The sequence below is a fragment of the Callionymus lyra genome, chromosome 14 (assembly GCF_982586985.1).
Source record: "Callionymus lyra chromosome 14, fCalLyr1.hap1.1, whole genome shotgun sequence".
In the NCBI taxonomy this organism is placed as follows: Eukaryota; Metazoa; Chordata; class Actinopteri; order Syngnathiformes; family Callionymidae; genus Callionymus; species Callionymus lyra.
In genome coordinates this window covers 9,367,496-9,395,056 of record NC_141831.1, presented here as the reverse complement: position 1 = coordinate 9,395,056, position 27,561 = coordinate 9,367,496, and the positions used below count along the sequence as shown (strand labels likewise).

The 27,561-nt window shown below is 35.8% G+C and overlaps 4 protein-coding genes across 6 annotated transcripts in view; 1 reads left to right on the top strand and 3 right to left on the bottom strand.

The window, feature by feature from the left end:
* Nucleotides 1-2,171: 2,171 nt before the first annotated feature.
* On the bottom strand, nucleotides 2,172-8,210 carry ska2 (spindle and kinetochore associated complex subunit 2). The gene is made up of 7 exons (XM_087807292.1): nucleotides 8,055-8,210; nucleotides 5,025-5,117; nucleotides 3,783-3,959; nucleotides 3,480-3,554; nucleotides 3,380-3,410; nucleotides 2,455-2,581; nucleotides 2,172-2,368 (listed from the first exon to the last, which is right to left on the bottom strand). Exons 1-7 carry the CDS (start codon nucleotides 8,085-8,087, stop codon nucleotides 2,239-2,241), a joined length of 666 nt encoding a protein of 221 aa, XP_087663418.1. The 5' UTR covers nucleotides 8,088-8,210; the 3' UTR covers nucleotides 2,172-2,238.
* Nucleotides 8,211-9,614: 1,404 nt separating this feature from the next.
* tiprl (TIP41, TOR signaling pathway regulator-like (S. cerevisiae)) lies at nucleotides 9,615-13,655 on the bottom strand. Of its 2 annotated transcripts, XM_087807223.1 has the most exons (8): nucleotides 13,601-13,655; nucleotides 12,928-13,055; nucleotides 12,233-12,412; nucleotides 12,019-12,118; nucleotides 11,822-11,953; nucleotides 11,527-11,622; nucleotides 11,374-11,436; nucleotides 9,615-10,342 (listed from the first exon to the last, which is right to left on the bottom strand). In XM_087807223.1, the coding sequence occupies exons 2-8, from the start codon at nucleotides 13,050-13,052 to the stop codon at nucleotides 10,223-10,225; spliced, it is 816 nt and encodes a 271-aa protein (XP_087663349.1). In that variant the 5' UTR covers nucleotides 13,053-13,055; nucleotides 13,601-13,655; the 3' UTR covers nucleotides 9,615-10,222. The 2 variants fall into 2 exon arrangements, with proteins under 2 accessions (XP_087663349.1, XP_087663351.1); XM_087807225.1 differs by lacking the exon at nucleotides 11,527-11,622.
* A 292-nt stretch (nucleotides 13,656-13,947) lies between these two features.
* On the bottom strand, nucleotides 13,948-18,989 carry riox2 (ribosomal oxygenase 2). Its single transcript, XM_087807372.1, has 10 exons — nucleotides 18,947-18,989; nucleotides 18,240-18,673; nucleotides 16,952-17,071; nucleotides 16,762-16,890; nucleotides 15,981-16,084; nucleotides 15,748-15,850; nucleotides 15,399-15,561; nucleotides 15,239-15,327; nucleotides 14,943-15,077; nucleotides 13,948-14,197 (listed from the first exon to the last, which is right to left on the bottom strand). Exons 2-10 carry the CDS (start codon nucleotides 18,669-18,671, stop codon nucleotides 14,045-14,047), a joined length of 1,428 nt encoding a protein of 475 aa, XP_087663498.1. The 5' UTR covers nucleotides 18,672-18,673; nucleotides 18,947-18,989; the 3' UTR covers nucleotides 13,948-14,044.
* A 1,828-nt stretch (nucleotides 18,990-20,817) lies between these two features.
* Nucleotides 20,818-27,561, top strand: part of amot (angiomotin) — a 35,190-nt gene continuing 28,446 nt past the window's right edge. For both annotated transcript variants that reach the window (XM_087806943.1, XM_087806939.1), the window contains exon 1: nucleotides 20,818-21,619. The gene's annotated coding sequence lies outside the window, so the exon portion shown is untranslated. The remainder of the gene's footprint in view (nucleotides 21,620-27,561) is intronic.

Genomic DNA, 27,561 nt, shown 5'->3' with positions numbered 1-27,561 from the left:
AGTGACTCGTCCACTGAAGTGTTTCCTCGTCCAGCCATGTTCATCCATCAGCGCTGACAGCTGTGCAGAAAGTGATAGCCCCGCCATTAGAGCCAGCTCAAATAAATCCACTGATTACTCTCATGAAAGCCACCTTCAGCACCTGAGGGAACTTCGGAGTTCTCAGCCAGAGGAGGGTTTTTAAGCAAACACTGATGCTGGAAGTTGGTCACCACGGTAACCAGGTGCAGCGCGAGAGAAGCTAGTGCAAACATGTGAATAGGACGCTACAGTTTGAGTGAAGCAATGATGGACCGGAGAATAAATGCAAAGTTAAATGTAATAAAAGTGTCATTTTCTAAAAAAAATCTGCATTATGTTTTTTTTAGATGCTTATGTAGCTAATGCTGATTTGACAACACAGAATTGTGAATTCTTAATATAAGATATTATTATCTTGAACATTCTAATTTACAGTTTCTTTATTTGACTCAGACGCTTATTATATATGCTAGTTTTAAAGAGAATTCTGAAGGAGTTTATTTTAGATTCTAATGTCGCGAACAATACTTTGACAACACATTTGGGCAACAACCTCATTAGGAGGGTATTTTTAGATTCTAATGCTAATTTAACAACACAACATATTTGGCACATTTTGATGTGAATTATTAAGATAAAATCTTTTTTAAAAGAATAGCTTAAGTTGGTAACGCTTATTTTTCAACACAACGTATTTGACACATGTTTCAAATATTATACATAGGAAAGAAAGTAAATAATTAATATTTATTTCTAAGCGACTCTCGCAGACCAGGATCACAAAGCTCGTAAACAACAAAACAATACACAGTTAAAAATACATGCAAATTTAAAAACTTTAAAAGGCTGAGACAACATAGTGGTTAACATAGCAGTAATGATCATTTAAAGAATGAAATATTTCTTATATTTAAATTTCTCATTGATTTTTTTAAGATGTTAATGTTGCTTAAAAAAGGTTCAATAAGGTATTCATTTTATGCTAATGCAGATAATGCTAATTTAGGCTAAACTATATCGTTAAACATATAAAGCAAAGGCTGCCTCAGTAAGAGTTTTTTTAGATGCTAATGTTGCTAACAATAATTTGACACTACAAGATATTGGACATACATTGAGATATATCTTATCCTTAAAATCCTCAGTCAGTCCGTTTTAGATGATAACGTTGCAACGTAGCTAATTTGACAACTATAATGTTTTATAAGTTAATAAGAATTTAGAGGATAAAATATTCTTTGGATGCTAATGCTAATTTGACAACACAACATATTTGTAATTATTGTAATGATCATTTAAAGAATGCAATATTTCTTGAATATATATATATTTTTTTAGATGTAAATGTTGCCAATACTGATTTAACAAAACAAATATTCTGAGATATAGTATTCCTAATTTAAAAAGATAATTAAGTAAGTAATTAATATTTATATAGCACTTTTCTAGACCAGGGTCACAAAGCGCTTAAACCATCAAAAAATAAAATAAAATAACTCTCAAAAAATATATACTAAAAAAATCAAGATAACACCATGAAAAACACAGGTGTCCTGCTAATTTGAAAAAAAAAAAAAATTCTGAGATATAGGTTTCTAAATAAAAAAAAAAAGAAAAATCAGTTTTTATTTGATGCTAATGCTAATTTGAAAAGATACTTCATCTTGAACATTTTTTATGAAGTTTTTTATTCAGTTCCTAATGCTAATTTTACCAAACGTGTTAATAAAACCTTAAATAATTAGTTTTTGCTAATGCTGCAAACGCTATACATTTATACATTAATAACTACATCAGTCACCACATTTTCTAAATGTGCAAAACCTACAGCTGGCAGTCCCAACTTTATTAAGATGTATTTACACCTCAGATTGAATAACTGGGTTCAACACGAGATTTTATTTTATTTATTTTTCCCATGAAAGCCTCCTTTATTTGGCAGCTGATCATCTGTATCTCTGGCTGTTGCCACCTCTGGTGTGTGCTCAGCTGCGAGGAGCACCTCGCAAGATTCGCTCACTCGACGCTAGAGGGCAGTGTTTCCCATAGCTTTGGTGAATTAAATGAACCATTCTACGCTGTAGTTCAACATCGATTAAACAAAAAAGGAAAGCTTATTAAAATCACATTAAACAGACAGACCGCATGTGTATAAATACAACAGAAAATTACAATTTATTAAGCAAAATATATTTTTTAAAAAGTACATGTAAAGGACTATTGTTCCGTCCAGGTCACGTGACCTTTGCCGTCCATCTGGATCACGTTGAGGTGCTGCAGGACCTTCAGCTTGTTGTTGCTCACGTTCATCTTCAGCTGCTTCATCGTGGCCTGAGCGAGCGGTTTGCTGCGGAGACAACAGGAAGTTACGCTCTGAGCTCCTGGTTCTGACCCGGAGAGATGGTGAGGGGGGTCCCCTGCTCCCCTGCTCACCTGCTTTTGCTCGTGTGCTGCCGGAGCTGCTGATAGAAGACGTTCAGGTCCGACAGCTGGACGTTTCCTCGCGTGCCGACAGGGACCGCCTCGAAGGCGGCGGCGCTCACACCTTCACCGTCACTTCCTGTAAGAAAAACATCCATTATTGCTCTACTTCTTTTAGTTCAGAAAAGAAAAACAATTTAAAATAAAAACTGAACATAATTCCTATTACTGAATAGTGATTTGTTTTTCGGAATTAGACCAGAATCAAAATTTTAAAAATGGTTCTATCCGTCTTGAGGAAAACGGTAGCGAGGAATAAATCAGATTCCATTTCAACACACGTCTGCGACTCTTAAGCGCACTCTGCTGGCGGGAGGGCGTATGACAGCCTGGTCGCGCCACAATAGTAATAATAACAATTTGATCAGAAAAAGGCCCTTTCAGACATTCATTAGTCACAAGTTTCTCGAAATAAAAAGCAGAAAACAAACGATAATGATTCATTTAAAAATGACACAAGGAGCTTAAGTGTAAAAAGATCCTAAGCATAATTAAAAAAACTCACTTCAAGGATTTTTAATACATTCAAGTTTTGTTTTTTTTTCAATTTTATTGTTTCGTTTTGAATGAGAGCAAAATTCAGAGATTAAATAGAGGAGCATAATAACTTAAAATAAATACAACAACAAAGTATACATACATTTAAAACATTTTTTTAATTAAAAACATTTCTCTTCAGAATTTATTTAAATATGTTTGACATATAATTCATACGAATGTGGATATCTGGCTAGAAAGCTTTCATTTCACTGCAGCACCAGTAGATAAGATGGAATTTCTTGGAGTTTTTACTAGAATGATGCTACTTGTTGACTTGTTGACCATGATACAAGTTATATTGTGATAGAGAAAAGAATTTAGAGAACCACGTACTCACTCTGCTCCTGGCTGCTGATCTCAGAGGCGCTCTGAAAGACGTGGAAGAGAAGAGAATTACACATTTTCACGACTGATGCAAGGCCTCCCGAGTGTCTCACCTGGCTGGAGTCCTGACTGATGGCGTGTCCGAGAAACTCTGCACACTCTGGCTGTAACTTCGTCATCAGGTCAATCTGAGACAATTGAAAGTCTTAATAATATGACTTTTTATGTCCTAATGTTACACAATTAAAAGTCTTAATAATACAACTTTGTATGTCCTAATGTTACACAATTAAAAGTCTTATTAATACAACTTTTTAAGTCCTAATGTTACACAATTGTAACGTTGTAAGTGTCAAGTAAAACCGATAAAACCAGCCATTTGAGGATCAGGAAGTGCAGTTTTGGACATACAGTACCTTTGCGTCTGAGCCGTTTTGGCAGTTCTGCAGCACGTCAACGATGCTGCTCATGTTCTGCCTGATGGAATCCATGGACTCCTTCTGAGCCGCCGCGATCTCCTTGACTTGGCAGCACAGTTCAGCATGTTTGGCTTTGATGGAGCGAAGGTTCTCCAGCATCACCGCCGGGTTCTCCTGTGGAAGGAGTTTAAAAATGTAGATATGAGACGTCAAAACGCATTTGTCACGGAGAGTTAGCGGTTTCACAAACAGTGACAACAACAACACGATATATTGCGATACTGCAAGTACCATATATTTGTAGTATTTTTCGAGTACTTGACTCTGGTGATGCAGAATATACAGACCACATGTGATGAAGTTTTAACTGCTTTAATTTGTTTTGAAACCAAAATATGTCCAAAATCAGCTTTAAAAGCTGTTTGAGTCTACTGTATCCTCTCGTCCTCAGTCAGTGCCGAAATCTTCCAGGACTCAACGTTTCTCTAGCTGCGGAGGATGTTATTACTGCTGCCATCTATTGGACGGAAGTTTAATTCTGTGAACATTAGCATTATACATTAAAAAAACATTATTCTACTTTAAACGCACTTTTAGCTAAAAAACAACGATACAGTGCTGTCGAATATTGATACAATAAAAGTATCATGGAAAAGAACATCGCCATATCGATATTTTCTAACACGACTACTTGTAAGGATCAAGTTAGTATACTTTTAGTACACTATACCTGTTGAATTTATCTGTGAGATTTCTCTATGGAGATCGATAAATTATATTCAAGTCCATTCACCTTAGTTTACTTAGCATACCAATACTTAAGTATACTTGATAAAATAACTTCCAAGTCTACTACTTTTTCCTGTATCCTCTCGTCCTGTCACCCGCCAGATTTCATTGTTCCTTTAGCTGTGGTGGAAGTAACGATTGCTGCCATCTAGCGACCTGATGTTTAATTGCAACAAAAAAAAGAAGAACAAACACTGAATATTTGCTTGTTGATTGTCCATAAAGAAAATTATTTTAGACACACTTTAATGAAATATGGACCATCAAAAAACTAGAGTAAAAAATAAACAATTTAAAAAAGGAAAACAAATATATATATATATATAACTGACATAGTTCTGTTAAATATTGTCACAGCATAGAGGAAAAAAATAAATTTAAAACAAGAATGTATTATTTCTTCCACTCTTAGAATCAACACAACTATTGGTTAAAGTTTGGAACCCTCACCTCTGAAGAACCATCGCTCTCTGCGGCGTTATTGGTGAAGTTCAGCTTAAGGCGCTTCTCTATGTACTCCAGGTCGGCCTCCGACTTCGAGAACTGCGAAGAAAGAAAAACGTCTGTAATCTCAAGCGCGAGTAAAACGACTATTGTCTGCAGCACATGATAATAACAACTTGAGAACACTAGTCGTATTAAAGGCACTTGTTCCAGCCACAGTGCAGTTGTCAGATGCTTTGACAATACTATTGCACTGCTCGCTGTCTCATACAGTAGTGCAATGAAGTCAGAGCACCTGCCAACGGCTACAGCGCCACCGCCTGGACAGGATTGTGTCCTCGCAGGCACGTTCTCCTGGCCGACGCCCTTTTAACATTGCACTGCTTCTCCTGAGAGGTCACCAGTAGTACAATTGAAAAGGGGCGCCGGACAGAAGGAGTCGCCACTAGAGCGTCGTCCGGCAGGGAGGAGGAAATAAAAAGGAAAGTGGAGAAATCAACTGGAATAAAAGATACTTGACGACTCGGGTTATTTTTAAATTACATCTGGAGTTTGCTATAACAATTGTTTGCATGCATGAGGTATGAGAAATGATCCAATCTTGAAAGTATTTAACATTAAAGTACAATTTGTTCAGTGGTTTCAGGACTGAATACAACGTGGGTTTAAACTAAAATCAAATTTCCTGGTAAGCAATTTAACATAGATTTATTAGTCATGCAGAATTATATATTGTAGGGTAAAACTTTACTGGTTTAATATTTAAATGAAAACAACAACTTTCTCACTGGCATAAATGTTGTGCAAATATACTAATAAGATAAAATATCAAATATAAGTGTTATTAAGAATATTTTTTTGAAATCTAAAATCTTAAACAAATTTTATTTGTACTGTACCATAATATTTAAAAACAATAACATCTGGATTCCACAAGCAATACTAACATAATTCATACAGTTAAATGATCTTTCAAATTAGACATGCATGCTAACTTTATCATTAAACACGTAGCAAAAGACGGCAAACGACCAATTAAACTTTCGGCCGCTAGATAGCAAAAGCCAACATCCTCCAAAGCTATAGAACTTTGAAATCCCGCGAAGCCCAGCTTAGACTGAGAACGAGAGGATACGGTCATATCCAGCAGCTTTTAAAGCCGATATTTGTACATATTTTTTGTTACAAAACGAATAAAAGCAGTAACAGACTCATTCAATGATTCAAGAGTTATATGGTCTGTAAATTCTGCAATACCAAAGGCAAATACTCAGAAAATACTATAAATTTCCCTTGCTCCAGTATAACAATATAGGTCTTTGCACAGTATACTTCTGGTAAGTAATATAGTGTTCATAAATGAAGTATAATTAGATATATATAGATAAACTTTATTGATCCCTCTGGAGATCTCCTTCAGGAAATTGTTCAAAAAAGGTACCACCCATAATCCTTTGCACAGATCACGCAAGGATCACACCAGAAATACAGTGGCCCAAGTAAAATATAATACTGATCATTTCATAAAGTATACTCAACTAAAAGTATAAATCAGTGTAACCTTTTGAAGTATAGTATGTAAATCATAAACCTGACTCCCACAATCCTTTGCACAGTATTGATTACTACAAAACAGTTGCCCAAAGTACAACATAGTATAGAGTTCAATTCACAAAGTATACTTGAGTGGAAGTATAAATCTGAATACTGTTCTAAAGTATAGTATTAAAAATTAAAAACGTATTTCCCATAATCCTTTGCACAGTATACAGCTAGATCACCACACTAAAACAGTTGGCCAAAGTAAAATATACTATAAGGTTTATTTCATAAATTATACTCAACCACAAGTATAAATCAGTGTACCGTTTTGAAGTATAGTATGTAAATAATAAAACCTGACTCCCACAATCCTTTGCATAGTATTGATTACTACAATAATACAATTGCCCAAAGTACAACATGGTATAGATTTCATTTCACAAAGTATACTTGAGTAAAAGTATATATATCTGCATACTGTTTTAAAGTATAGTATTAAAAATTAAAAAGTTGACTCCCATAATCCTTTGCACAGTATTGATTACTACAATAATACAGTTGCCCAAAGTACAACCTGGTATAGGGTTAATTTCACAAAGTATACTTGAGTAAAAGTAAAAATCTGTGTACGGTTTTAAAGTAAAGTATTTAAAAAATAATCTTAAATTATACTTTTTCAATTTCACATATACAAAATACTTATACTAGATAATTCATTTTTCCAAGGGTAACATTCCACTACAGTCAACAAAGGGAGTTTAAATAACCTTTTATATTTGTGGGTGACACTATGGAGTATCAGGAGACCTGGAAAATAAACACCATTGCTCCTCCCAATTTAAACACAAATAATTACGTTTTTTTGTGTCACATCTCGATATTAGAATAGTTACCGAACTTACAACGTGTTTTCCATATTTAAATAAACATGTATAAAAGATTGTATCGTGTAATTTAAACATGACCAACTGTTGCTCGCCTTAGAAACATGTAACAACACAGGTAACAAGGTTACCTCCATGAAAAACACCATCATTGATGAATTCCACTGGAAAAACACAACCTTCGACCGTCACGTCAACGAAGAGTTCGCAGTTTCAACTCAACGTTTCGGTGAGAAAAAGCTCAAATTCCTTGAGTCCAGGACGACGAGCGGCCATTTCCCTTCCAGCCACAGCTCTCCCTGTGATCTCGCCAAACCGCCTACAAGCGGATTTTTTTTTACACAAACACATTTACTGGTTCTGTCGTTTCTCGCAAAGATGGAAACTGGAAAATATTTGCTCGAAACACGGTTTGCATGGATCGGAAAAACAGGCCTTTGCTCGGCGGTTTGCACTGTGTCCGGGAGATGCACAGGCGACGCGAAAATAACAGCCTTCGGAACACTAGCTTTTTCCCGCAGAACCCCTCGAAACGACACTCGGTGGAATTATAAATCAAATATCACGAATAACAACCACTGACTATACAGTTATTCCCACTGTTTCTCACCATCATCTCGAGCTTTTCAACTGTTGTCTCCATGTTGAATAGTTTTCGGACTGAAGCGGGGGCTGCGATTGGCCAGCTGTCAGGAAAGACGAGCGCTGATTGGCCGCCGCTGACAGAGGGGGCCTCTGTGGATGCGCCATTTTGCTGCCCGTCTTCTCTCTCTCTCGGCGCTCGCCCCCGGTAGACGCCCGCGTGATCGCGGAGAGGGAAAAAAGGATATACCTTATATGGTCATGGTTGACCCAGAGGAAGATTCTGATGGGTCCGGTTACAGCAGGGGGGCGGGGCCAAGTGTGATAATAGGCGTGTTTATATTGCTGAGTAAACGGAGTTTTTCTTTTTTTAAATAATAATTATAAATATATATATTTTAGAAAAAAAGGTTATATCCTTAAAACTCTTCACTGGCTTCGAGTTTCTTTCAGGATCAACTTTAAAATTCTGGTTCTTACTTTCAGAGCTATTCATGGTCAGACCTTCCATCAGTGATCTGATCCAGACTTACACCCCAGCTCGGGCTCTGAGGTCTGTGGATCAGAATCTACTGATGGTTCCACGCACACGGCTCAGGACCAGAGGAGAGAAATCTTTTCAGGCTGTTGCTCCTAAGCTTTGGAACGATCTTCCTCTCTCTTTGCGCTTGATGGATCTACTGACTCCTTTAAGAAACATCTTAAGACGTTTCTATTTGTTCAGGCTTTTCCTTGAATTTCTCGAACTCCTGTGTTGTTCTCAGTATTATCTTGATCTTGTACTTTTTAGAGTATTGTTTTGATTGTTTAAGCGCTTTGTGACCCTGGTCTCGAAAAGCGCTATATAAATAAATATTACTTACTTACTTACTTACTGACTGCTTTAAGAAACATCTTAAGACGTTTTTATATGTTCTTTGATTTTCTGGAACTCCTGTTGGGTTATCAGTTTTATCTTGATCTTTAAAGTATATACTTTATTGAGTATTGTTTTGATTGTTTAAGCACTTCGTGACCCTGGTCTGGAAAAGCGCTATACAAATAAAAATTACTTACTAACTTATATTTAACTTTTAAGTATTTTTTATTTATAGAGGCTTAAACAATAAAAAAAAATATATATATATATATATATATATATATATACTAAAAACATCAAGATAACACAGATAAAAAAACAGGTGTCCCAGAAAATCAGGGAAAACCCTGCACAAATAATCAAATAGAAATCTTTTTTTTTTTTTAGAGCAGTTATATTTACAGGCCAGACTCTGACCCAGAAACATGTTTTATTGTGAGTCCACTATGGCTGAACACGAGTGATTCAAAAATGCATTTCCCAAAGCATTCATGAATTTTTAGAAGCAGTTCCAAGATTTTTCATTTTCAAACACAGATGTTGATTTTTGTCACCCGTATAACTCGGTCTGGAAGCTATTGATAGTTTTTGTCAGTTAAAAACATAAAGATTATCAACAAAAGTTTGCTGAGGTTTTCTACGAGAAAACTTTAGTGTGTAATACAATTTCCAAAATGTACCTATTAAGGTATTCCTGCTGGAAAAAGAAAGAAGAATGCTTGCGGACTTGTCAATCAAATATTTGCCAGTGAAGTCAACACATTTAAACCAGGTCTCAGAAGTGAACATATCCGTTTGTTTTAAGACAACACAGGGTCAATACATCAAGTTACAGATCAGTTTTTTTTTCACATCTACAAATGTTGTGTCTCCAGTTAATCGTAGGGAAATTTAAGACGTTTAATCGCAATGTACAATAAATTAAATGGACTTACAGGAGGAGAATGAAGTTACACACGCGGTTGTTAATCAACTAACATGGGAGTTGTCGTCACAACCTTCCTTCCATCCGTCAACAACACGGTGGTCATCATGAGTGAACATGACGTGTGCTTCATGAGAGGAAACGCCTCCACTGATAGTGCTGTTGTCGCGAACCAACCCTCGACGGCTCCATTTGTAAAAGTTTTGACACAAGGTTGTAGGAGCAGCTTTTATCAGACAGAAGAGGGAGTTAGTGACTGTAATCATTTGAAGCTGCTCTGCCGAGTTAAAAATATAGTTGTTGAGTGAGTGGGAGAGCAGGAGCAGACGTGGGAAGCGGAGGAGACATCCGTGTTTTTTGTTTGGGTGACACTCGTCAAAAACTTCATGCAAAATGGCCGTCGGAGAGGAGATCACTGCGACGAATCTTCGGACAGGTCCGTCGGGAGCTCCAGCTTCTCGCACTGGGTCAGCTTGAGGGTCAGGTGCTGGGCGATCTCGTTCGGGTCCGTGTAGAGAGCAGCCGGGACTTTCTGGAAGGAAAAAACAAAAATGCTCAGATTTAAATATTTAGTGGCCATTAAAGATGTACATCGGTATATACTTGAACTTTCAGCCTATCATGCGACATGCAGACGATCATGTGACTGTTCGATCTGGTGGCACAATTATACCAACATCTTTTAATTTCATTTGGATAGGAATTGAAAGATATTGAATTAAGAATATGTATTTTTGAATTTCTGTAATTAGAATATTAAACTATGTGAGGAAAAAAATTAAATTATTTTGAACATACTGTAACTAACTACTACTTATTTAACTTATTTTGAACATACTGTAACTAAATAATACTAATTTAGCTTATTTTGAACATACTGTAACTAACTACTACTAATTTAAATTATTTTGAACATGCTCCAACTAACTACTACCAATTTAAATTATTTTGAACATACTGTAACTAACTACTACTAATTTAATTTATTTTGAAAATACTGTAACTAACTATTACTAATTTAAATTATTTTGAACATGCTCCAACTAACTACTACTAATTTAAATTATTTTGAACATACTCTAACTAACTACTAGTATACAGTACTAATAAAAAGACAATGAATTTAACCTTTTATATAAAAAAATATTGAATTATTTATTTAAATTACTCAATGCTTATTAAAACAAGATTTCAACTAAAAGTTTAAAAGAAAATTAAATTAAATATTCTGATATTGGTTGCAGCGGTAAAGTTTGGCTTTAAGCGTCACTTCTGGTGAATGAAATGAAAAACCTGAGAGCATTAGATGAAGCTTAAAAGAGTATAATGATAAGAATGTGAATGCAAAAATATTAATTATTATTATTATTATAAAAATCCTGACCAGCAAACATTCTTGTCTACAGCCACTGAACTTCACTTATGTTGCGGTTTATAATAACATACTTCAGTCCAGGGCTACTAAGGTAATTTAGACTGGGCTGCCGGTGATTCCCCATAAATTATAGCGGTGTTTATTACAGGAATCTGGCGATACGATGCATATTTTTAGTTCTCACTCACCTTCAGGTCTGCGATGTTGCTTTCTCTGGTGCTGAACTCTCGGAGCATGTAACTCTTCCCGGCCTGCAGGAGAAGAAGAAAAAAAATAACAACCACCGCCATCAAAGCAGAGGAACTCAACCGAGACCCAATAAAAGCTGAAAGTCCACTGGCCTCGTGGAAAAGTCGTGTGTCGTTTATCCTGATCAGCACTCCGTCCACTCGTAGAAAGAAACGCATCAGCAGGAAGAAACTGGTGGGCATCACCCTCTAAGAGCACGGAAAACAGACTTTTATGAAGCAACAAAACTGGACATTTAACCGTCAACTTTAATCACACTATTGCCACCATTTAGTATGTCACTTATTTAGCCACAGTTTGTTTAACGCTTTATAAAAGACGAACAGAAAAGCTCTGCAGTGCTAAAAACAACACACGAAAGTGTCTTTCTTAAATGACTCCACTCACTATTTTGGCGCTGATCATGGAGACTCCGTGGTCATGCAGCTCATCCTCAAAGAGCAGGACTTCCTCAAAGAACATGATCTGCTCTCTCGCTTTTAGCTTCTCCATGTCAATCCGTTCGGTCGTCTCCGTCGCCTTCAGAAAGAGACGATGTGAAAGGAGCAAAAAAAAACTTTCATCGACAGTCACTCTGGACTCACCTTCATCTGCAGCTCATCCCCTAATAAAGTCCCTTTGTAGTCTGTGGTGTATGTCCAGTCGTACTTCTTCACCACCTCCTGCGAATGCTCCGACTCCGCTCTGAGAGAACCACAGAGGAGTTAAAAATCAGATTTCACAATTACTGTCCAAAATCAGAAACATAGGTTGTTTTCTTTTTATGAATCAATGATGCTGCTCCCTGTGTTCTCTTGCCTGCTCTCCTGCCACTCCTGAGCACAGGCCACCTTCACTGCATCCTCAGAGTTGTTGACTCTCTTGAGAGCATCGATGGCATTGAACTCGATGCCAAAACCGTCCGTGTGTTGTATGCGTAGAATGTTGTCCCCGAACAGCATCTCCGGAAGGGAGGGCATGTTCATGTCCTGTGCTAACCTGTGACGAAAATAATGGATATTATTTCAAAATAAAATACAATACTTCTGGAAATCTACACAGACGCGCAAATGGTAAGACAGTTTAATCGGACATTTCCACTTTTGATTCAGTGTGGAGGTTTATTTAATCCTTTATACGTCCTAAAAAAGAAATAATAAATTGTATTTTGGTAAAAATCGAAATGTTTATGCAGAACTATTACAGACCATAATTGTGTTGAGTGAACTTTATTTTGTTGATGATCATTTTGTTGTGAATGGCTTTAAATAAATGAATGTATTTTTTATAGACACAACTTTGTTCCCAAAAAGCCCTGATGAAGGGTCTATTTCGGAATCTAAATTTGACTGATTTGTAAGCAGATAAAAACACTTGAGGCGACCCCCAAAACCCGAAGAATTTCTTAACAACTAAACTTCACGTACTAGTGTACCCTTAGTTAACAGAGGAAGATGAAGATGAATTGAAGTGAAAAATGACATCAGAAAAAAAAAAAAAAAAACACTGCTCACCGTTCAATGTCTTTGGACTTCATGATGTGGTTTTTGGCTGCAGACACCGTCCACGGTCCAAAAGCGAAGTTCTGCTTACTGCTTTTAAAGCCATGGGACATGTTTGAGGACAAGGAGGCGAACATTGGCTGAGGAAACACAAAGACAGCAGAGGTTTGACTGACAGCAGGTGAGAAAAGGGGCAGAATTTGGTAATTAAACACATATTTGAAAAAAATCCTATTAAATGTAATATCAGGCAGGAAAGATAAACAGGTTACTTTCAGATGCAAAGTGAGGAACCTTATCGTATGTTAAGATTACGACAAACCAAAAGCTTTTACGACACTCGTGAAGAATGGACACTTAAGTTTGACATGTAACCGATATCCATCTTAAATATGACAAATTGCCACAACGCGCCTTTTTTTGGCGCATGCACGTACAATTGCACAATTCAAAAGCACATTTTATTAGTTTTCCAACAACAAAGGGGAATACAGGATTTGAAGAAAACTCGTAATTGTTACTTTGTTTTGGTTGGCGGTTCGTTTCTACACTCAAATTCCATTTCCGCTTCGTGAGAACCCCGTTTATAGTGAGACTGCAGCTGAATTTAACTGCTAAACGCGAACATGTTTGGTCTGAACTGCAGAACTAAGAAACATTATTACAGTTGCATATAATTGTTTACCTCAGTCTTGATTTTTTTCTTATCATGAAGAATAAGCGACCCCGTCGCTAAAAAGGGTCCGGGTGTGTATAGCTCCGGCGCACTATGGTTCCGGTTATATTCAACAAACATTATCAGGTCAAAAAATGGTTTAGATAAGGTAAATAACAAATTATATTTATGCATTTAAATTAAACGTAATTTTGCATTACCAAAGGAAAATCATATTTGCTTTGAAGAAGTAGTCAAAATGCAACTTTATTAAACTAAGTAAATAATGTATATTTTTTTTTAAATAACCTTTTCTTTTAAATGTTTATGGATTTAACATTTCGGATATAAATAAATTGAGAAACAAACATTCCAGCTTGATGTTCAGAGAAGTTGATTTTATTAGAGGTTGACTCCAGTTTATTAGACAACATAAAAAAGTTCTTTCAACAGTGATGCGGCGACAACGGACTCCTAGACAACATGAAGGAGACACTCGCTCCACAGAGCCAGAGCCAGATTCTGCTTGTCCGCCTCTGTTGGCAGCTGGAGTTGGGAGACCTTTAGCTGCTGGACCTGCTGCAGCTGCTCCAGAGCCTGAAGGTGGGACAAGGGGAACTGAAGACCCTATAGAGACAAAAACTCTCAGTTACATGTGTGGCAGCAACATTTTAATCTTTAAGTCCTATTCATATTTAGGCAAGTCTAGTCCTTGATTTAACTCAAGTTCTTTATCGACCTGACTTTTTAAAGTATATCGATGTCATCAGAATATATAACGGTTGAATTAAATCATTACTTGAAGGGTTCAATATATATATAAAAACTATTTTTAAAAGAATAATTAAAAAATGCACATTTTCAAAAATCAATAAATCTTTTTTGGCAGAGTTTGATATTCCAATGTTTGATAAGTAAAACAATAAATAAAATTAAAAGTTCAATATTTTTGTAGCCTTTTAAATTTAATCTTCAATCATTTTGAAAATGTAATATTGAATTATTGAAATTACAATTTAAAATTCTATAAAACATCCAAGTCTTTTTTTTTTTTTAAACATTACAATTTTAAATTAGTTATTAAAAAAACAAATTCAACCTTTCAATATACAACTTCATTAAATTAATTGTTCATAAAAACCAAGGTAGTCTTTCAATTTAGAAATTGATTCAATAATATAAAAAAATTAAGTTGAAACGTTCCAATAAAGTAATTATTTGAATGGTTAAATTCCACTATTCAATATTCTTATTCTGATATACTTCCATATAATTGTATTATTTTTCTCTACAAATCTAGAATTTCATTTCAATTAATTTGTCATTCCAACATAAGCGGTGGGAAAATAAATTGGAGATGGGGTTAAATCACCTTGGAAATCTCCTCCCTCTCATCTTCCTCCTCTTCATCTTCATCATCATCATCATCGCTCTCCCCCATCATGTGATTCTCCCTCTGGTTCTTCAACGAGTGGAGCACGAAGACAACCTGCTCTGGAGGGCCCTCCTGAAACACACAATCAATTTTAGTCTTTACATCAAGTTTACACCTGATATATAAATAATAATAACTAATACACAAAGCAAATACAGCCTGTTCATTTCTATTGTCAGAGAGTAAAACAAGTTGATCATCAATTTACATTTTATATACAGGGTCAAACCTACAGAAGAACTCTGACTGGGCTCCACGGTCACCACCATGTGGTCTTTATGAGTCAAACACACGTCGTCCTCCAGGGCAGGAATTCTTCCAGCTGTCAATCGAAACACACACTCATGGTTAAAAGAACTAACTCTAATAGTTTAGTCACTAACAGACACTCACAAGGAGTTAGAAGGTCCTCCTGGCTGTAGGGAGGAAGTCTGTTCATGATGAAGTCTCTTTTCATGTGTGTGGAGCGGATCTCTTGCTTCCCTGATTCCAAGTCATCCACCAAGGACCTCAAAGCTTTTGAAAGCTTCTTACTGGAGTCTGCTTCACTCGGACCCTAAAAATTATAAACCACAAAAATATTAAGGGGTGGATTAAAGTCATAATACTATATAATTGTGTAGTTTTAACATATAAAATATGCTGTCTTAATGACAAACATTAAAAAACAATACAATTAAATAAACAAGTGACTCGTACATAAAAAACAATGAAATAAATGTAGTGTTTGATCCAGTTTTACCAGCAGCAATCCTCTGGAGATTCCTTCTCTCAGGGAGACGTCGGTCCTGCTTCTGCCCAGCAGCATGCTGGGAAACACGTCCAGCAGTAGATCACTCCACGAGCTGATGGGAGAGCAGTTTGGTGAGAAAGTGTTGGTGGAGCTTGTTCCGCCCTCTAGTGGCCAAAGTGCGCGCCAGCTACATCCAGGGACCAGATGATGAGAGGGTTCAGTGGGGTGGGGGGGTGACTTACGTTCTCTGGTATGTACTGAGAGTCAGGTGGGTGGAGTGGGCCACTCCTGCAGGGGTGTCTGCCTGATGGATGGTCCCACGAGGGAAGTAAAGAAGATCCCCAGCCTGAAGGAAAGTGGAGGGCAATTACATTTTCTTGCGGCCACATTTTATACAGAGGCAGTTGTGAGGGGCCATCAAGAAAAAAATAAAGTAACAAAAAGTATTAAATCAAGTATTACAATTAAGATAATATGCTAAAACTATTTATATTATATAACTTAAAAATATATAGTATAAAAAACCCTTTCCCCATGTACTATTGACTCCTTCAAGTCTTCTTTCTGAAACTCCTGTTGTGTTCTAAGTTTTATCTTGACCTTTAAAATATATACTTTATTGAATATTGTTTTGATTGTTTAAGCGCTTTGTGACCCTGGTCTAGAAAAGCGCTATACAAATAAAAATTACTTACTTACTTACTATTTACATTCACTTAAACATTTTTGATAAACAAAAAATACTCGAAAGTGGAGGAAAAAAAAATCACATAAAAAAAACCCCTAAATTCACATTTAGAGACAATCGATACTAGAAATAAATCAAAATAAAACTTAGTTATGATCTTTGACCTCATGAGGGCCACATAAATTGCCCTCCGTGCTGCACTTTGCCTGGGTCTCCTGAAGAGTCAAAGGATAGGTCTGGACAAAATTTAGCTTTCAAACCAAAACAATTTGTAATTATTTTACTCCTATGACTGAAAGAGTTGCGGCTCCATCATCCGATGCATCGACACTTACTTTCAGAACGATGTCGTGACTGGGGCTGCCGATCTCCTCCTGCGACACCAGGTTGTATTCTGAGGCCAGTGGAACGATGGGGTCGTAGAGACGCCAGTGTTTCTCTCCCTCCAGCTGCAGGATGAACACCTGGGACAACAAATGACGAGTCAGCACATATTGAGCTGCTGCATAACTTCTATGTCGTCACCTCCACGTCGTCGTAGTGAGGCGGCAGACCCTGAGAGTCCTCTGGTGTGATGTAGACGTTGGATCCCACCAGCGCTCCGAAGAAACACTCCAGTTTCTCCTGAACCTTCCACAGTTCATCCTGACGGAGGGAAAACACAAGTTAGGATGAAGGAGGCTGATGAAAATTAGTTAAAAGACAATTCATAGTATGGGTGTGTATCGGCAAGAATCTGTAGTTACAAGGAGGCAACAATACGATATATTAAGAAACTGGAGGATATATACGTGTAGTATTGTGGAGTACTTGACACTGGTGTTGCAGACTTTACAGACCACATGACACTTGACGAAGTCGTAACTGCTTTCATTTATTTTGAAACTGAAATATGAGTCGACTGTATCCTTCTTGTCCTCAGTCATCACCTGTACTGTGTCTCAAATCGCATACTTCTCTTAGTGCACTGGAGGTTAGTATGCATCAGGATAGTGTACGTACTAACTAGTAACTAATTCTCCACAGATAGTATGTCTCAAATCAAACACTGCTGCTACACACTGACTGGAAATGACGTGACAGCTTCTTCTTCTACTACTATTTAAGGATGATTTCAACCAGCTGTAGGAACACTATCGCCACCTGCTGGCAGCACGTTTTGTTTGGATCAAGAAATATGAGGAACGAAATATTCGCGATATTTACACCGGTATCAGCACCAAAGACGTGCCATCCTCCTACTTCTGCTGAAAATGTACCTGTAAGTATATGCATATATATATATATATATATACAGTATGTATGACGTATCTTCCGTTTACAACGTCACTAAGATGGCGGCCGTTTAGGGTAGAAAGTGTCCATCGATCCATACTCAGTTTTGCGGGTGTTTTAGTGACAATTTAGTGTGAATGGCGCATACTTAGAATTGAGATGCACTTATGCACTAAAAATACTAAGTTTAAGTACGCAAGTATGCGATTTGAGACACAGCTCGGCTCTTGCAGGATTTCATTGATCTTGCAGCTGTGGAGAACGTAATGACTGCTGACATCTAGTGGCCGGAGGTTTAATTGCAACAAGAAAATGAACAAAACGCTGTGAATGTTCACATGTTAATTGTTAACAAAATATCGAATTATTTAATTTAATACTCACAATATTGGAATATAAACCAAAAAGAGCCATGATTAATTAAAATGTGACTTGAAAGCCAAACCTTTTTTTTTGTGAAAAGAAATGTCGTGATGTTTTAGTGCATCAATATTTTCCAACACCCCTAACTCACAAACTAACATTGTTCCATCATTACCTTGAACCTCTGGGGCTGATGGAACTGCAGCGTGGTCTTGTTCTGGCCCAGGCTCTTACTGATGGCAGCGAACTTCACCTGTCCCTCTTTATTCAGAACCTTTTTCTTTCCGTTGACGCAGCGAACCAGGTGGAGGTCCCTGTAGTACTGCAGACCCCGAGAGCAGAGTCCCTGCATGTCAGACAGCTGGAACAAAGTCCTGTAGTACGAAGACGTGTCGGGGTCTGATCTCCGGAGGTGGAGAGGCTTCTTCTCCCAGAACTCGCTGAAGAACTGTTCGGTGTTCATGGGCCGGATGAGGCTCTCGAACAAGCGGGCCGGGCTTTCGAAATCCAGTGGAGAGGAAATCTGTTCCTCCTCTGTCCGGGGGTTTTTAGGAGACTTCTGCAGACCTCCATCACCTGCCCTCTTGGTTGTTGATTTTTTAGGCATTTCTAAAGATAAAAAAAGAGACATTTAGGGGCTATGACACACCAATAGTTAAGGCACATTAAGGAACATTGTTATTCACACGGCGACACCTAGTGGTCAACCTTTTAAAAAAGTTGTAAGAAAAACAAACATAAATTGAACGATTTAAGACGTGTCATGAAAAGTTTATATATGAGCGCAGTTTAAACACCAACACGGTTATGACATCAACTTACAGTGAATTTACAAATATTTTCCGAGGGTTTATTTAAAATCTTTAAAGTTCACTCACTTACCTCTCGCTAGCGCACATGTGACTCTTCTTCGGTGTCACAAAGCATGGCAGCAGCAGCATCGGGGCGCCGCTGCCACCTAGAGGCCAGAGATACACTAGCAGTTACATTACAAATCTGAGTCGAATTTTCATTAGTAGATTTAGAAGAGTTTTCATTCAGTTTGTTTAAAGATGCATTTGAACAGTCAGAGTGTCATTTTATCATTCAAACTTTGTCTTTTGTTTCCTCTCAACTTCTGAAAGAATTCTCCAGAAATGATGCTTTAAAATGTAGAAATAGATTCAAACCCTGAATGGTGTGTGTTAGTGCACTAGTTGACACACACTAAAACACATAATGTAACACCTACCCACACATTTCTACAGACTTTCAAAATACAACTTGACTCAATTGACCAACAGATGTCAAAACACACACCAATATGATTTACACCACATTAACTATTATTATTACTTTATTTATTACTGATTATAGCCAGTTATTGTCTATTCCCATCTTCTACTTTCTTTTGAGAGAATACAGAAGCATTGGTGAAGACGGATGGTAAGTGTATTTTTCTTCTAGTTACTCTGGTTTCCTACCACAATTTCAGACTCAACAGTGAAAACAACAGTGATAAGTAACCAGTTCAGTTATTTAAAATTAATTAGACTACCAGATGGTTAGTTTTTAGCTGGGTCTGGTTACACCATGGGTGGGCAATGATATTAATATCTTTAGCTTATTCATATTTATATTTATACTTTTATATAAACTCATTCTATGCAATATTTAAAACATTATTTATTTATTCTGCTAATACTATATTGTACTATTTTTAACTTAATAATATTTATATGTATACTTCTATATACATTAATTCTATGCAATATTTAAAACATTATTTATTTATTTATTCTGTTCATACTATATTGCACTATTTTTAACTTATTTATATTTATACATTTATATACATTCATTCTATGCAATATTTAAAACATTATTATTAAATCGGTTCATACTATATGGCACTATTTTAAACTTATTAATATTAATATTTATACTTTTATATACATTCACTCTATGCAATAATTAAAACATTATTTATATATTCTATTCATACTACATTGCACAATTTTTTAACTTATTTATATGTATACTATTATATACATTCATTCTATGCAATATTTAAAACATTATTTATTTATTCTGTTCATACTATATTGCACTATTTTTAACTTACTAATATTTATATTTATACATTTATATACATTCATTCTATGCAATATTTAAAACATTATTTATTAAATCGGTACATACTATATTGCATCTTTAGCTTATTAATATTAATATTTATACTTTTATATAAACTCATTCTATGCCATATTTAAAACATTATTTATTTATTCTATTCATACTATATTGCACTATTTTTTACTTATTTATATTTATACTTTTATATACATTCACTCCATGCAATATTTAAAACATTATTTATTTATTCTATTTCTACTATATTTCACTATTTTTAACTTATTTATATTTATACTTTAACATGCATTAATTCTATGCAATATTTAAAACATTATTTATTAAATCGGTTCATACTATATTGCACTATTTTTAACTTATTAATATTAATATTTATACTTTTTATATACAATCTTCCTGTGCAATATTCAAAACATTATTTATTCTGTACATACTATATTGCACTGTTTTGAACTTATTTATATTTATACTTTTATAAACATTAAATCTATGCAAGATTAAAAACAGTATTTATTAAATCGGTTCATACTATATTGCACTATTTTTAACTTATTAATATTTATACTTTTCATATACTTTCACTCTATGCTGGCTTTTTTAACGGTTGCCAAGCAACGCAATTTGGTTACAGTTTAACTCCGTTGTTTTTTATGCGCAGTGACAATAAAAGAAAGTCTAAGTCTAAATAAAAAATAATTCCTGAGGGGCAACATTATATACTTTAAAGTAAAAAATAATAATAAACAAAGAAGAAAAAAAAGGGGGGGGGGGTATTTTAAAAGTAAACTATGCCAAAATATAGTTATAAAATAGAAATTGTCAAGGAAAAATAATAAGGAAAAATCCCTAAATAATGACCGTAAGAAAGTTATATATTAAGCACTAAAACAATAATTAAAAAATAAAGTAGTTAACTTTCACAATGTCTACGTGGATCTGTTCACATAATGAAGCAATTTTCTCCATCACTAAACGTGACAAACTGGATGTGAATTAAACAGAGTAAATGTGAGTGTGTCAGAAAAGAAAAGAAAAAAGAAAAAGACAGAAAAAAGAAGGTGGGGGGGTTCGGTGGGCTGGACTTTTTCGGCATTCCTCTCATACTGCAGACCAGCGGCAGGGGAAACTTCCTGCCACTTCTCCTGGACCTTCTTCCCTCTTGTTTTTCGGCCAGAAAAGATGAAACCAGCGGGAAAGAACCGAGACCGTTTCCACTCGCGTCGCCTTAACGTCGCGCTGAAGGGACTAAGAATGCGGACCAGGACCCAGGACTGACCCGGGACGGACTATCTCTCGTAGTCTTGCCCCGGAGAGCGAAGGAGGCAAGAACGGGGCGACCATTGAGAATGTTTGGCTGAAGAGCACTTTGAGAACCCGGGAAAAAAAAGAAAGAAGGACGGAAGGAAATAGTACAAAAAAAAGGTACAAGTTACTCTTTACTAGATAGTACTCGTAAAGTACTTTTCTCTTGTGTGTAGTCTCGCGAGCTAAAAACTTTTTTTGATGGTGGTGACCGGATGTGGAGACAGAGCTCCGTTACACTGTTTTTTTTTATAAAAGCAAAACTTTTTTTTTATCCTGACGTTCATATTCTTATTATTATTTTTCTTTCGAGAATAATGTTGTTCAAACAAAAAAAAAAATCACCTGGAGGTCGTTTGCACGTTTTGTGTCATTGCATCAAGTTTCACGTGCTGCTTCTAATCTGCTTCATCTGAGATTTCAATCCCATTTTTTGGGTTTGAATTTGAACACGTGACTCTATCAGAATAGTTTTTGTTATGTTTTGTTTTGTTTTGTTCTGTTATTTCACAGTTGACCTTTTGAGAAAATCCATCGTCTGGGGAGTTATGTACAGTATTGATTATCTATAGTGGTCATAGGACAAAAACACACACAAGTAAATCAAAATTAACTTTAACAATAACTAAGTGTAGGACATGACACAGTTTTTTTTTAATATATTAAAATCCTGAATCTAAAAACGAGGTTTTCATTTGCATTAAATGTCTTGAATTAAAGATTTTAATGCACGATGCATTTTGTGCAAAACATATTTTCAAAATCAAGTTTAAGTTGACTTAAAAAGTCATGTTTATTTTATGTTAAAATAATCATTTTTGCAGAAATTTTGTTCTTCAATTTTGGTTCAATTGGTGTTAAATTAAAATTTAAAAATCATATTTAAAAAGGTTATTTAAGTATTTAACTTTCTACTGACTCCTTTAAGAAACATCTTAAGACGTTTTTATTTGTTCAGGCTTTTCCTTGATTTTCTGGAACTCCTGTTGTGTTATCAGTGTTATCTTGATCTTTAAAGTATATACTTTATTGAATATTGTTTTGATTGTTTAAGTGCTTTGTGACCCTGGTCTGGAAAAGCGGTATATCAATAAAAATTACTTACTTACTTACTTACAATAGTGTCCAAACTATACCAATTGTTCCACCTGATATTCTTTTAAACCACACAAATAAAATGCGTTTGGAAAAAACGATGCAGATAAAAAGTGACGGACATATTGTTTTATATATTGTTTGTGACTGTCACATGGCGAGAAAAATCGGGGAAAGCTGAACATGCAACTTATCTTAATTTCAAACGTATAAATCAAAAGTTATTCAAACTTTTATAACACGCTTGTCCAGGGTCGTGTCTGGATGTCTTTTGAGACAGATTGCTTACTCTGTTTTAAACTATTATTCAACTGAATTATTTAATATACGTTTAAAAATGGTAAATATAAGGAATTCAACTTATTTTTTTTATGACAAGATCCCATGAGTCGAAACACCACAACGTTAATAAGTGTCAATAGTTAATCCTAAAGACTAAAAGTGTTTTCTGGCATTTTATTTGACTTAATAAAGATAAGCAAACTATATATATATGTCTTGTTTGTGAAAATATCCCATCGTCAGATTCTCTGTAGCATTTTGCTACATTTTAATTTCATGTTCTTTTCAAATTCCAAAGATTTCTTTTTATCCCAGAGGCAAGTTTTCTCTGATTAAAAGACTTCTATCCCAAATCTGATAAAGCACAGTCACAAAAAACAGCGATGACCCACTTCTAAACTTCCTGAGCTAATCGATTTATATTCGATCCATCGGCACAATATTGTATTTGTCGCGGGGAGACCTTGTGCTCCAGCGGTGATGTCCAAAAAGTTCCTGTTATACCATGAATACAGTGAACATTTTGTACGAGGTTAAGCAATCGCCACGACAACGGAACAACAGCTTAAATGGATTTCAAAAATGATTTTCTGTTGATAATGAGGCAAGAAATCAAATTATTTTTAAAGATGCTCTGGATTTACCTTCACAAGCTACAATGTTTGAATTGTTTCAGCGTTTTCTTCTTCACAACTGCAACAAGTTCACGACTGCGACAGCCAACTACTGTATATGATGTATCAAGTGGCAGAAAAGTTATTAAAAAGTATTTATTGAAATATTTACACAGCAATTATACATGGGTTTATAAAATCTAAATAGGGGTGAAATTAGCTGCTTGGCAGAGGTCTGCACTCTCTGAGTACTTTTCTAGTTAAGTAGAAGCATACGTTTTTTTAAAATATATTAGCCGACCCATTATTCAACTATCTGTGGACAGGTAACGATATCGTGAAGCATTTCTGTTCTGGTGTATATATTTTTACTGTCTAAGAAAAAAAAAACTTTTCTCTGAAGTAGCTCTGCACGATATATAGAAAAAATATTGATATCTTGATATTGGAACGTGCGATAATTCATAGTTTTTTATTGTATAAGTCAAGTGTTTCTTAAATGCGCACTTCGACCAATCAGTGTCACGTTGTGTAAAGTTGTCAATTTGTACTTCTATGTCTCGTTGTTGTTTACGTCTCCGTCTGTCTGTTTGCTAGGCTCGGTTGCGACGCGTCTTTGGTTATTGTTTCAGTCAAATTTGTTTCCTTGAAGAAAAAATTAACATTTGCTAACAAATGACACATTTTATATTCACTGCCTTTGTTACTTTTTCAACTCTTTCTTCAGGAGAATTCACTCATTATTAAGTTTTGATCACACATAGTTACAGAAACTTGGCGCCTACAGACAAAGTATTTTTTGATCGTCGAAGCATTTCGGTCGGGGCCACGGGTCCGATTATTCATCCCTGTACATGTGACTCTAGACAAGTCAAGATGTTCGTCAAGTTTACCCGAAAAAAGACCCTGTAAACAAGTGAAAATTAGTGAAACACAAACTCTAAAATAATTAGTTTATACTTTTTTATTTAAAACTGAAAGTTGATCCGTGAATATAATGCAAACATTAAACTGCAACTGACCTAAATTGTCTAATGATAAGATACTAAAAAAAAAGTCGATTAAGTAATTATTTCTGTATGTTAAGCTGTAAAAAGTCAAGTATCTTTCGCTTCTTCTAAAACGCACGTCAGCGGTGAAAAGCCATACGAGTGAAAGACAAAAAAACAACAATGACAACCTATGCTGTTTATAAACAAACACAAACACGGGTGGAAAAAACGTAACTAAAAGGCAGCGAACAAGCGAGTCCATTGTCAGCTGAGTTAATGGAATGCAACGAGGGACAGATTAATGATCTTGAAAGTAGGTCTGCTGAAATCCCAGGTCTGCCATTGATACGCTCCGACTATTCATCTTCACCCCCACAAAGTGTGCATGATCTGTTGTGGTCAGTGAGTCACCGACGTCCGCATGATTCATCCCAGATATGCAACCACTTTTTTTTTTTCTTTTTTTTCTGTGTGTGCGGTGGAACCAGTGACTGGTCCCTGCGAGCCAGAGGAGGGGGACATAAAGGGCCCGCTTCAGAGGGAGCCGTTTGTTCATGCGAGTGTTGTGGACGCCTGATGTTACTGGAACTATTTTCACTCAAAGGTTTTTTTTAACGTGTTTTTTTTCTTTTAAACTCATGGCCCTCGGGCCAAAATTTAGGCCGACAAAGTCATTTTACGTGGCCCGCCAGATGGTTGTTTCGAAATCAAAATGGATTCATGTCAAATTTTTAATTATTGACCTAAAAAATAAAGATAGTTCATTTAAGATTTTCTCTTCTATGTTAGTCTTTGTATCCTTTGTCTTTTTTATTTTTTTTTTATCTATGTTCTTTGTCTTTGTCTTTAGATTGTATTGTCTTGTTCTTTCTCTTTATGTTCTTGTTCTTATTTTATTTTGATTTATTATTTTTGATTTTTTATGAAAAAATGCAGTATTTTCTGTGGTTATTGGAAATAACAATTTCAATCAATCAATACAATTTTACCTTACCTTATAATGAGAAACAAAATGGGGAAAAAAAGGAATATGATTTTTTTGTTAAAGGAGGACGAACACAGAGATAAGGGTTAGATTGAGTCTTTAAGAATGAAAAAACGATTAAAATCCAACTTAAACTTACTGCTTGTAAATATATATATTTGCAAAAAAGCTATTATCCTCTTGTGTGATTGAGTTTGATTCAAAAACGCATTGAAATCTAATATTTGAGAGAAAAGAAAATGCAAAAAATATCTTTTTTGATAAGGTTTGATCCATTATTCTTTACTAAAGTCACAACGTTATCAATAATATTCAACGTGGATCTGCATGGACAGTGTGTATAAACGAAGGAATGTGTTTTTGTTTCTTGGAGAAATAAGGCCTCACGTCACTGTCGTTGGGTGTGACCGCCACATGAGTGCTGCGGTGTCAGATGTGTGAGAATCCTCTGGATCCACTGGAAGCGTCGCTCGGTCTGAACTATAGTCCCGATGCTGATGGTTAGCACCTCGAGATAAAGATGAGCTTGTCTTTGAGATGTCTGGGGTTTAAGAAGTTGGTTCAAGTCTCGGTAAATAAGGAGGTTATGGAAGAGAGAGACCGGATGGTTGTAAGATGATGCTATGAATTGATTTGATCTTCTTACTTAAACTCGACATAAATGAATAAAATAGTCTAACTCAATCTCATCCGGGTCTGGTGATGCGTATCAAGATACAGGGGCAACGATATGATGTATTGTGATATTGTAGTAACAAGGATATATATTATTATATATATATATTCGTAGTATTGTCGAGTACTTGACTCTGGTGTTGTAGAATCTACAGACCACATGACTCTTGATAAAGTCGTAACTGCTTTCACTTTTTTTTAAACCAAAATAAGTCCAAACATCAGCTTAAAAAGCTGCTTTAGTCCACTGTATCCTCTCGTCCTCAGTTATTTCCATATTTCTCGCAGGATTTCATTGTTCTTTTAGCTGTGGAAGATGTAATGACTAGGCCATCTAGCGGCCTGAGGATGAATTGCAACACAAAAATGAAAAAATGCCGTAAATATTCGCTGACTATCTGCTGCCACCTAGTGACAGGGAGTTCAATCATACTATTATAGACACACTTTAAAAAAATATAAACCATAAAAAGTGCTATGATAAAAACATTTGAAAACAAAGCATTGTATTTGATTGATTTGATACAGTGCTATTAGATATCGAAACAGTGTCGAGAAAGAAAGTATTGCGATATTTAAGTGTATCAGTGTTTTCTCACACGCCTACCACAAAGGGAGTTGTAGAAAAAAAAGAAAAAGAATGAAGAAATGAAAGGATTCAGCTTTGTATGTACTGTTGATGGAACAAAAGCGATAGAAAGATCAATTAAAATGGAGTTAAAAAATGCAACGCAAAAATAAATCCCAAATACTATTGAATCAGTTCTTTCTGTTTTTCTGCTGCTTGGCAACGAAAAAGAAGTGGGTTTGAATCCCAACCTTGTCCAGCTCCAGTCATTTCTGGGGGATTTTCGTTACCTCTACATGCTGCTCAAAACTGTCCAAAAACATGGTTAAATGTACTTTCATTAGCTGTGAGTACATGTGTTACTGAGACGTAGTTTCTATAAACAATCACGTAAAAAAAAGATTATTCCCGTGGATTTTAATGGCTTGTACGACTTAAGATACATTTGTTGTAACCAATATGATTTCAATAGTTCCTCCAGTATAGGTATTTTAATTTAATATATTTTTTGCCAAAGTTCCACCTGCTGACAAACGGTGTAACGTCACGCTGCAGGTCCGAGGATCATATTCCCCGGTGGTCATTGAGGATCAGTGCCTCCCTTCCAGTGCATGTAGATAAGCCCGTCTCCCTCCTCAGGAGTCGTCCTGATGGCTTTTCAGTCTGTGGTCGGCCCCTCAAGAATCTCCCCTTTCCATGTAGGAAATGTTTGAGTCCGGAGTGAAAACCCCCAACAGATGAGACCAACAGGCCTGTTACGTTTGACTTGATGCCTAGAAATTCCTGTGTTAGCTGGGCTGCTCTGTCATATAAACACTCCTCGCTCTACTTTTACCACTTTTTCTTCCTCA

Excerpts from the sequence above, each read along its gene's own strand:
- ska2 (XM_087807292.1), bottom strand. The coding sequence starts at position 8,087 with ATGGAGACAACAGTTGAAAAGCTCGAGATGATG. Across the intron at positions 3,555-3,782 it reads AAAACGGCTCAGACGCAAAG|ATTGACCTGATGACGAAGTT; the intron begins GTACTGTATGTC and ends CAATTGTCTCAG. Across the intron at positions 2,369-2,454 it reads CAGCACACGAGCAAAAGCAG|CAAACCGCTCGCTCAGGCCA; the intron begins GTGAGCAGGGGA and ends TTGTCTCCGCAG.
- tiprl (XM_087807223.1), bottom strand. The coding sequence starts at position 13,052 with ATGTTCGCCTCCTTGTCCTCAAACATGTCCCATGGCTTTAAAAGCAGT. Across the intron at positions 11,954-12,018 it reads GGGATGAGCTGCAGATGAAG|GCGACGGAGACGACCGAACG; the intron begins GTGAGTCCAGAG and ends CTCTTTCTGAAG. Across the intron at positions 10,343-11,373 it reads GCAACATCGCAGACCTGAAG|AAAGTCCCGGCTGCTCTCTA; the intron begins GTGAGTGAGAAC and ends TTTTCCTTCCAG.
- riox2 (XM_087807372.1), bottom strand. The coding sequence starts at position 18,671 with ATGCCTAAAAAATCAACAACCAAGAGGGCAGGTGATGGAGGTCTGCAG. Across the intron at positions 17,072-18,239 it reads ATCAGCCCCAGAGGTTCAAG|GATGAACTGTGGAAGGTTCA; the intron begins GTAATGATGGAA and ends TCCCTCCGTCAG. Across the intron at positions 16,085-16,761 it reads GTCACGACATCGTTCTGAAA|GCTGGGGATCTTCTTTACTT; the intron begins GTAAGTGTCGAT and ends ACTTTCCTTCAG.